At 39.0% G+C, this 10,897-nt stretch overlaps 1 protein-coding gene across 3 annotated transcripts in view; it reads left to right on the top strand.

Moving 5' to 3' along the window:
• Window positions 1-1,920: 1,920 nt before the first annotated feature.
• LOC132156340 (C2 domain-containing protein 5-like) overlaps window positions 1,921-10,897 on the top strand; it is a 32,317-nt gene continuing 23,340 nt past the window's right edge. For all 3 annotated transcript variants that reach the window (XM_059565311.1, XM_059565310.1, XM_059565309.1), the window contains exons 1-9: window positions 1,921-2,166; window positions 2,565-2,661; window positions 2,787-2,873; window positions 2,954-3,125; window positions 3,206-3,301; window positions 3,464-3,619; window positions 3,991-4,195; window positions 7,237-7,410; window positions 8,058-8,212. In XM_059565311.1, the coding sequence (XP_059421294.1) occupies window positions 2,572-2,661; window positions 2,787-2,873; window positions 2,954-3,125; window positions 3,206-3,301; window positions 3,464-3,619; window positions 3,991-4,195; window positions 7,237-7,410; window positions 8,058-8,212 (1,135 nt within the window). In that variant the 5' untranslated portion in view covers window positions 1,921-2,166; window positions 2,565-2,571. The remainder of the gene's footprint in view (window positions 2,167-2,564; window positions 2,662-2,786; window positions 2,874-2,953; window positions 3,126-3,205; window positions 3,302-3,463; window positions 3,620-3,990; window positions 4,196-7,236; window positions 7,411-8,057; window positions 8,213-10,897) is intronic.

Below are 10,897 nucleotides of genomic sequence, written 5' to 3'. Positions count from 1 at the left end.
CATCCACTGGTTTATTTGGCTCTGAATGCAATGGGATTAAGTTTTAAGACTGACTTTTAATCCTCCAAAGATTTATAAAAGATTTAAGTAGATATTGTATAATATCCAAAACTTAAGATGAAAGTGAAAAGTATTAAAAATAAGCACGCATCTGGCCCAAAAACCCGACCTGCGAATTAGTGATGCGCGGGTCGTCTCATAACAATGTTGGAGAGGGTTAAGAAATTGGCACTTTATTGCGGGGCGGGTAGGGGCGGGTCACTAAAAATATCAATTTATGTTGCATGGAATTTAGTGGTGGAAATTTTGATTCTTTCAAGAGATTCGTTGATTTTCAGTTCGTTCACCAAAATGATTCATTCACTGATTCGTTCGGTGACCATTTCTTCATATTACACAAATACGCCAGCAGTTGGCGAAAAAGAGTGTCTTATGTGTTATGCTAAGTCAACTAATTTCATATAGGGCTGGGAATCGATTCCAAAAAGAATCGATTCCTCCATTCCGAGGCGTTGGGAATCGAGAGTCGATTCCAAAAGTTGGAATCGATTCCATCAAGGGGAATCGACTCCTCATTCAGAGTATTTTTCAGTTCAACAAAGCTTATCTATGGGAGTCTTATCTATGGGAGCCTTTCGTTTCAGAAGCACAATTCACCTAAGCCATAATTACAACAGTTGTGGGATAAAAGATTATTTTCAATTTTATATATATATATATATATATAAACGATTCAGAGGTTATTTTACGGTGGAACTGGCTTGTCCACAATTTTGAGCGCTGCATGAACGAATAGATCATGACGTCACTGAGGGTCTTGATCTTATTACCATCTAAAATGCCTTTTTTTTAAACATTTCTATCAGCCAATGATAATTATAAATAATACGTCACGAGCATAGATCAGTGGACGAGAGCGCATCTGATTGACAGAGCTCTATCAGTCATTAATGTTCTGGTTATTTTGTTTCAGTGTACGGTTTGTTAATATTATGCAACGTATACAATGTAAACTTCATCATTCAGCTGAACTGAGCACATTTATTTTAGACACTTCATGTCTTAATTAATTCATGCGATAAACGCATGTCCCTGCTGAGCTGGGCTACGACTAATTTCACGTATCGTCAAATTTTGTAATTGTAATTGTGTTATCGAACAGCCCTAATTTCATAAAAGCGGGACCCGCGGGTTGGAAAAAAACCTCGACCCGCGCATCCATAGACATCGCGCGCATCACTACCAGAGCCCGTCTGTTCCTAGACTCTGGGTGCTTCTCAATATCCCTCCTCGTCTCCTCTCTCCTCCGTCCTCTATCCTATGACCCGGAAACCGATCGAGCTCAGCCATCTTGACGGACATATCAATTCTCTAATTGCACCGCGAGGAGTCGAGGATCGAGGAGTGAGGAGGCTTCCAGAGGAGTCATGAGCGAGGATACACAGGTGCATCCTATGCGGAAGAGTTTTATCGACTAAAACGTGACGCACGTATAAATTCTCCTCCCCCTTCACATCGGTCACAATAATTTTGATTTCTACTTTACTTTTGCAGTTTATATAAACCACACACCTCACATATTTCAACAGGGTATCTTTCTTTATTATTATTTATTATGAATTTCTTAAATAAACAAATTTCAACAACATGAGGGCAGATCCTCTGAGCGCTGCTGATGACGCAACGAAGTGACGCTCGAGTGATCAAGGATTCCAATGTGTAAAAAAAGCTTTCATTCGATCCCTCCATCCTCGCGTCTTTTCCTTGCAGCCTTCCCTCGCATCCTACAGGGGGCGGAGCTGAGACGCGAGGAAGCGAGGAGAGGAAACGAGGATGCACAAATAAGAATTGAGAAGCACCCTCTGTCACTACTGCGAGTGCGAATGTCCATGACCCGGATGTGCTTTGAAAGTTCCCGTCCCTCCTACCTGCGCATGCGCGTGCGATGCACCTTATCCTGCGGGAGCCGTTTCATCTGACAGACACATTTATTTTTAAAATTAGCCGCATAAACATCACAATTTTGATATGATTGCCATCGAAATGGCTCACAGGATCGACGATGCGCCTTCCTGAGATCTAATTATGACAGAAGAAGCGTTTTAATCGGCGCGAGGATCGATGGAGACTTTAATGTCAGATTTGAACCGCTGAGGTGAAACTCTGGTGAGCTGACAGGATCAAAAACACTACAATAATGTAATTCAGCTGAACAGTTTATAAGAAAATCATACAATAAATAAGCCTTTGTGTCTTATATAATATGCTGTGATTTATAAACAATGTGAATGCAACTAAACTGCCTGGTCCATACAGAGGTAACGTTAATGTGATTCATTAACTGATTAATTATGTGAGTGCGTGTTTATTTTATATCAAGCTTTTTATCTGTATTTGTAGTCAGTGTCTGGCCTTTCTGTCCGCCCTCCAATCTGTCAAAGGCACCTGTTGTCATCACCTGTTTCAGGTTGCTTGCTTTGTGTCTGTTTTTTTGTTTTTTTATTTGTTTTCTACCTCGATCCAGTGTGCTAACTGTATGTTTGTGTTCATGTATGTTTAAATAGATGAATAATGCCTGGGAAGTTAAAGGCGAAGATTGTTGCCGGGCGGCACCTGCCTGTCATGGACCGTGCCAGCGATCTCACAGACGCCTTTGTAGAGGTCAGTCAAGTGTGGTTGTTAATGCAGTCACTTTTCTTGCTATGCACATTCAAACAAAAATGCTCCCTAAGTAGGATATCCCTTGATTTATCATAGAACGGCGCTTATAAAGTGTTGTTCCACAGGTGAAGTTTGGAAACACAACATTTAAGACGGATGTGTACCCCAAATCCCTGAATCCTCAGTGGAATTCAGAGTGGTTCAAATTCGAGGTAAGTTCTTTGAACTTGTCCTGCTTTAGGATGGATTATTGTTGAGTTTATTCTCTGTTTATCTTTCCTTTACCCCTTAGGTGGATGATGAGGATTTGCAGGATGAGCCGTTGCAGATTACTGTTCTTGACCATGACACATACAGCGCTAATGATGCCATAGGAAAGGTGTACATCGACATTGATCCACTGCTCTGCAGTGAAGCTGCTACTGTCATTTCTGGCTGGCTTCCCATCTATGACACTATACATGGTGTGTGTCCACAAGCAAATTTAGTTTGTAATATTAAGGAGTTCTGACTTATTTTGTTCTGATGATATGATTGTGTTCAGGTATAAGAGGGGAAATCAACGTTTTGGTGAAGGTGGATCTCTTTAATGACTTGAACCGCTTCAGACAGTCATCATGTGGGGTTAAATTCTTCTGTAGTAAGTATCTAGATCATCTGCTTCCATGTCTTGTACTTCTTTTCTTTCTGCCCTCTGACGATCTGTTTCCTCCACTTTCTACCCTGCTTTGCTCTTGTGTTTATTTTGTCATTCCCTGTGAATTTTCATTCACATTCTGGCTCTGTCTCTCTATTTCTTCAGCAACATCCATTCCCCGATGTTACCGGGCCATTATGGTACATGGCTTTGTAGAAGAGCTTGTGGTAAATGAGGATCCAGAGTATCAGTGGATCGACCGTATCAGAACCCCTCGTGCGTCCAACGAGGCCAGACAGAGACTCATCTTTCTCATGTCAGGTACTAATATTTTTGATGGGTCATGTGTAACTGAAGACTGAAGAAAAACCAGTTCATTTAAGTTATATTGATATTTCACAATAGTACTGTTTATAGTGGTTTTTGTTTTTTGATCAAAGAAATGCAGCCTTGGTAAGCATATGACACTTATTTAAAAAATATAAAAAGGCTTGCCAACCTAGATCTAGGACTTTTGGAAAGCACAATATAGGCCTATTGTTCTACTCTGACTAAGTGTACTTTAAGTTGCTTTGGATATGATCATCTGCTAAAAGGTGACTTGCTAGAAGACTTGTATGTGGAATATGAGACACTCCTGTCAATATTTTCTCTTCATGTGGTGTGTAATTGCATTTGTGTTTCTGTTGTAGGTGAATTGCAGAGGAAGATTGGTCTGAAGGTGCTGGAGATGGGAGGGAATGCAGTGGTGGGGTACCTACAGTGTTTTGACCTTGAAGGAGAATCAGGCCTTGTGGTTCGTGCCATTGGGACAGCCTGCACACTTGAGAAAATCAGCACATTCCCTGCCACAGCTACACACCCCAGCAACTCCTCTCCTTCAAAAGACATGAAAGAGTGAGTGTCACCTACGCACACACATACGCATGCACCGCCTATGCTCTAAATCAAGGATAAAATGTCAGTGTGTGTGTGTGCGCAGGTCATCACCGTTTTTAAAGAGATTTGGAAATTGCTGCTTTTTTTCTAACAGCTATCCTAGTTAAATCTGCAGTACATTAGATTAGATTTTGTTTACACTGAATATAAGAATTGAATTTTAGATTAGAAATGAATGTGTTATGTATGGGTTATTATAGAAATCACAATGAATCCATGGAAAATTTCTATCCCTTTAAATTAAAGTAAAAATAGAGGCTGTTAATTCTGAATTTCAGTAAATGTATGTTACTGTTCAAAAATTTGGAGTTGGAAACATTTTTGTATTAGTCTGTTAATTAGGGCTGTGCGATTAATCGAAATAAAATCGCGATTTTAGTGAGCGCGATTTCTAAATCGCTTTATAGCACGATTTTCTGCAGCCCCGATTTCCCGCAGTATGTTATCTGAACCAATCAGGATGCAGCGCGCCTAAGTGGAGCGCGAGAACAGATCAGACTGGGCATATGCCTAACTCCAGGTCTCAATGTCTGCTGACCTTGCAGAAACATACAAATAGACACAGCCAGACTAGACTATTTTAGTACAAGTTATGAGCTTACTGACGATTTTTTATAACTCTTGACAAAATTATAATATAGTAAGGATTTTATTATTTTTTTGCCTAGTTAGTTTTGCCTACGTTCCTATGGCCCAATGACGCAACGATTAGCATTTACTGCTTTTTAAAAATGCGGGTCGGGTACAATATTTTATTTGTATTTTTTTGTGGTCCGAGTTGCGGGCGGGTTAGTTGAAAACGTCGATCGGGTGCGGCTTATTAATACGTTGACCCGCGCATCACTGGTGTGAGTGAATAGATTCGCTGAATGCATGTATGACTGTAAAGCATGTCTGTGTGTGTCAAAATCGTGATTAATATCGAAATCGCAAAATTGATCAAAAAATCGGGATATGTTTTTTTTTGTTCATATCGCACAGCCCTACTGTTAATGCTCACCAAATTGCATTTACAAAAAGAGTCATATTGTGAAAGATCAAAAGAACAGCATTTATTTAAAATGGTAATATAATAAATGACTTTGCTGTCATGTTGTAATAAATTACTTTTCTGTCATGTTGTAATAAATGACTTTGCTGTCATGTTGACTCCAAACTTTTGAATCATGTTTTAGATTTTCATCTATTTTGTTTTAGCAGACAATTTTGTTCAAGGTAATTTGTTATTATTTAAATAATTTATTACAATTATCTAACATTCATTTTGGTTTTATTAAACAGGTATTAATGCAACCTGAAAAAGAAGAAAATGTTTTACAATTAATCTCTGTTTTCTGTTTATATATGTAAATGAGTAGGAGGGTGTGTGTGAGTGTATTTGTTTTATGAGTTGCTTTTTTATAAATTTTACAGAAATGCATTCTCAACACACAAACATACCACACCTCAATCTTGTTCTCCCCTGCATGTTAGTGATGCGCGGGTCGTCTCATAACCCGCGGGTCGGGTTGGGGAGGGTTAAGAAATTGGCACTTTATTGCGGGGCGGGTTGGGGCGGGTCACTAAAAAAATCAATTTATGTTGCATCGAATTTAGTGGTGGAAATTTTGATTCTTTCAACACATTCGTTGATTTTTAGTTAGTTCACCAAAATGATTCATTCACTGATTCGTTCAGTGACCATTTCTTCATATTACACAAATACGCCAGCAGTTGGCGAAATAGAGTGTCTTATGTGTTATGTTAAGTCAACGAACGTTTTTACTTGTGACAAAAACTGATTTGGCTTTATTAAAGTGTGTGCATGATCGGATTAAATAAATAGTCTAAATAAATTGTTCAGATTAACAAAGCATGAGGTTTTATCGGAGATTAAACGTGGAGTTATGTTCTGTATTCCAAATATGAAAACAAGCGTATGTGCACCAATACTGCGCTTTGTATCTGCTGATTGCTGATCGAGATTTACATGCTTGGCCGACTGACCCTGTATACTCTCATTCATTTCATTCATGAAAGAGATGTATCAGTTCATTCAATTCTTTCACCTACGAGAAGATCGTATTCGTTCTCTACATTCAACAAATCACATGCTCCGTAACATCTTGAGTAAATCTTTTTGACAGGATGAAACCGTTCAGTTCACAGAGCTGTTCACGAGCTGCGCATGCGCTGCTAATAGCGCCGCGTTCGCGCGCTGCTGTGGGTGGAACTTCATTGAACGAGAAATTAGTCTTTTACTGTCTATGGTCAGTGGATTACGTAAACGAGAGCGTTTCGTTCACCTAAAAAAATTGTTCACGAACGAACCATCATAGTGCAATTACCTTATTAGCCTATATTGATAAGTTTACGATACGAAGGTCTAAATAGTAACGTAACTTCCGCGATGTCCCCGATGCGCGGGGCGGGTCAAGAAATTTTACTTTATTTGCGTGGCGGGCCAAATCATTTAATAAAAGCGGGACCCGCGGGTTGGATAAAACCCCGACCCGCACATCACTACTGCATGTCCTCTATCTCCCTCTTGCTCTTACTGTCTTTTCTTTGGCTCTCCTGCATGCCGCATCTCTCTTGCACCAGCATGTGTTTGCGTTAGATGGCTAAAAGTTTAAAATGCTGTTCGGTTGTGCATTTTCAAACTAGATGTTTTTTGCGTCTGGACTGCTGCCTTGTGCCTCTGTTTTGTGTTTGTGTTGTCTGGTCCCGTTCCCTATAGGGAGCTAAGAATGTTTGAAGGACTGTGACCTGCCTAACTAGACAGCATTTTTTGGCGCTGTCTATGTAGTCAGCTCACTAGGTTGTAAAATACAGCCGAAAATGACATTTTATTTTTTCTCTCCATGCAGTCTGCCTTGGTTGTGTGCGCGTGCATGTTTGTGTATATCATTGATATATGCGTGTTTGCATTCTCTGTGAATGTACAGTACACAGTGTGTGTTTGTTTAATGTATGAAATATGTGTGTGTGTGTGTGTGTGTGTGTGTGTGTGTGTGTAGCTCTCCGCAGGCTGCTCCTTCCACTCTCGGATGTCGTTCCACACACAGCAGTCCCGTTCACAGTGCGAGCAGTCGTCTTTCTCAGGGCTTCTCCGTTTCTGTGCCAACACTGCTGTTCGCCGGTATGAAACCCAGACACAGGAGCTCAGAAGCCCCCAGAGCCAGGCAGTGTAGGCAGGTACCCCTCGACCCCCATGACCCTGCCACGGACCCGTCACCCCGTTCTTCATTGGCAGACAGCTATGACATCACCAGCCCCCCCTCCCCTTCAGCTGCCAAATCAACCTTTTTTACAGCTTAAAAATGCCCCTGACCAATCAGTAAGCTGAATTCAGCTGTCATTCAAAGAGTATATCCAATCAGAGGTGTCGGTTGGCTTCTGTGTTTTTAAGTTGTTCGTGTACGTACCTTTTTTTTTCAGGGAGGGTTGTTGAATTTTACATTTTGGCCTTGTGAAGGCATTAGTCGACCCTTGTTATTAAAACGTTGTGCTTTGGTTGGCTGACACATGCTTCTTGTTTGTCTCATTTGTGTCCTGCCTCTTTTTTTGGTTTTCACGGTGTTTGATTTAGTTTTTTTTCTCCCATTTTACTTTTTCATCCACTACCATAAAGCACTTTCCTTTCTTCTTGACATCCTCACACGCTTCACCCTTTCAGCAGCAAGCAGTCAACACTCTTCTCTCTTTCTCTCAATCTCTCTTCCTCTTCCTCACACACATACACATGTACATGCTCAAACACACACACGGGCACAGTCCTCATGTATGACCCTGTGAGTCCGTGTGTGTTGATGGAGTGTGTTCCTCCTTGCTCTGACAGGCCAGTGTTTGGGGAGGAGGCCCCAGGGGTCCCATTATCCTCAGGACCCCCCACCCCTCTGAGAGCACAAACCTTCTCCTCCTTCTCCCCCTCCAAGTCCTACAGTCGCCAGTCCTCCTCCTCTGACACCGAGCTCAGCCTAACCCCCAAAACCGGTAAGATACCCGACCCCACCTGACCTCTGACACGCTACCAGACTCTCTCTGTCTCTCTATGGACCTTGATTTTAATCAATATTAGTGACCGAGAAGCAGAGGGTGTATGGCCCAGTGTCTCCCTTTATTTTGGTCTAATTTTGTGTTTAATTAATTTATGTTTGTTGTGTTGTCCTTCCATTATTACTTTATCTATGTGTGTGAGATTTTTATTTTACTCAAGGCAGTGATCTCGCATTTTGTACATTTTAAATCTCTGAAGAAAATCAACTCAATACCAGGTCTTCCTTATGTGAATCAGCCCCTTCTAAAGGACTTTAGTGATGCAAACTACTTGCTTTTAATGAGAATGTTTTAATGCTGAAAAATGATATTCTATTTTGTTTTGTTTTTTTACTGCAAGGTTAAATTATTAAAGGGATAGTTCACCCTAAAATGAAAGTTTTGTCATTATTTACCCTTATTCATGTTGTTTTAAACTTATATTACTTTATTTTTCTTCAGTGGAACGTTCAGTGTCTTTTTTTGTCCATACAGTGGAAGTCGATGAGTTTCAGTGTTGTTTGTCAAAATATCATCTTCTCAGCGTTTTTCAGAATAACTTTGTTTGTGTTCCACAGAAGAAATGAATTCATACTGGTTTGGAATGACATGAGGGTGAGCAAATGATGACAGAATTATAACTTTTGGTAAAACCATCCCTTTAACATGTGGCCTCTGAAGAGTTTTTTTTGTGAAGCAGATGTAAGGTTAATATTAAGGTTCATCATCCACCAATTGTCGATCATAGGAAGCAATATCTGCCGATAACCAATCACGATACCAATCTTTTTGAAGCCTTCTTTTTATCATGTAGAATTAATTATAGTGATGATCAAGTCATGATTTTTACAGACATTCATTCAGACGATGCAGAAGCAGCACAGACTCGTATTGTGCTTTCACACAGGATCAAGTCTGCCACTGATCCATGATTGTTTACCACAAACAACTTTTTTCTAGTTTGATTTTAAATCCAAATGTTGTTACTGAAAATGCTTTTTGAGCACTGTTACTGTCCTAGTTCAGCTTATCATTTTGTTTTCATGTGTGACACCACAAGAAACCCCTTTTTGAAGCTATTTTAACTACATTTGTGAATACAGTTTTCTACATTTTAAAAATCTAAATCAAAAAGGGACTGCATAAGGATAATTCACCATAAAATTAAAATATATGTTTTTGTATGTTTCCATACAGCCACATGTTCATAATGACCATGACTGTCAAGTAGGGATATGCCGGTATCCAATTTTCATGCTACAATCAATTGCTGATGCTTTTATCACGGTATACGGAATTATCACTGTATTGAAATTTAGTTTCAGAAAAACTAATACAGTATAACAGGTTTAATAACTTTTTTCTTATAACAAAAATAACTGAATATTTATCTGAATATTTAAATACAATAAAGCAATACAGAACGTTTTACACAGATTAAAGTGCAAAAGAACTATAAAAACCAATAGGTATCACTTTACAATAAGATCTCATTAGTTAACTTTAGTTAATGCATTAACATTCACAATGAGCAATAGCTACATTTGCTACAGAAGTTATTAATCTCTTTAATCTTAAATTAAAAAAGTTCATGTTAGTTCATTTGCATTTGCTTATTAAATATTGGAATATTGAAATTGGCAGTTTATTTTAACTAATGAATTAACTAATGTTATCTAATGAAGCCCTAATGTAAAGTGTGAACAAACAATATTCAAAACACTTTCAAACAATATTTAGTAGTTGTAGTCCAGATTAAAATGTAAAAAAAAGAAAATGAAAATAAATAGCCTATTAAAGGGTTAGTTCGCCCAATTTGCAAAATTATGTCATTAATAACTTACCCTCATGTTGTTCCAAACCCGTAAGACCTCCTTTTATTTTTGGAACAGAGTTTAAGATATTTTAGATTTAGTCTGAGAGCTCTTAGTCCCTCCTTTGAAGCTGTGTGTACGGTATACTGTCCATGTGCAGAAAGGTAAGAAAAACATAATCAAAGTAATCCATGTGACATCAGAGGGTCAGCTAGAATTTTTTGAAGCATCGAAAATACATTTTGGTCCAAAAATAGCAAAAACTACAACTTTATCAGTGTCTGTTGTAAGACAAAGCAAAACAAAGCAGTTTGTCATATCCGGTTCACGAACGAATCATTCGATGTTACCGAATTTTTTGAACCAGTTCACCAAATTGAACTGAATCGTTTTAAACGGTTCGCGTCTCCAATACGCATTAATCCGCTAATGACTTAAGCTGTTAACTTTTTTAATGTGGCTGACACTCCCTGAGTTCAAACAAACCAATATCCCGGAGTAATTCATTTACTCAAACTGTACAAACTGCTTTGTTTTGAACTGTCTTACAACAGACACGGAAGAGAAGACAATGCTGAATAAAGTCGTAGTTTGTAAATGTATTTTTGATGCATCAAAATATTCTAACTGACCCTCTGATGTCACATGGACTACTTTGATGATGTTTTTCTTACCTTTCTGGACATGGACAGTATACCGTTCACACAGTTTCAATGGAGGTCGAAGATAAATGGAGGTTGACATGGAACGACATGAGGGTGAGTTATTAATGACATAATTTTAATTTTTGGGTGAACTATCCCTTTAAGTCTAAATATTTAAGTTGGTG

Source organism: Carassius carassius, chromosome 13, assembly GCF_963082965.1.
Source record: "Carassius carassius chromosome 13, fCarCar2.1, whole genome shotgun sequence".
In the NCBI taxonomy this organism is placed as follows: Eukaryota; Metazoa; Chordata; class Actinopteri; order Cypriniformes; family Cyprinidae; genus Carassius; species Carassius carassius.
The sequence above is the reverse complement of the archived record's forward strand: the minus strand, read 5'-3'. Positions and strand labels throughout refer to the sequence as shown.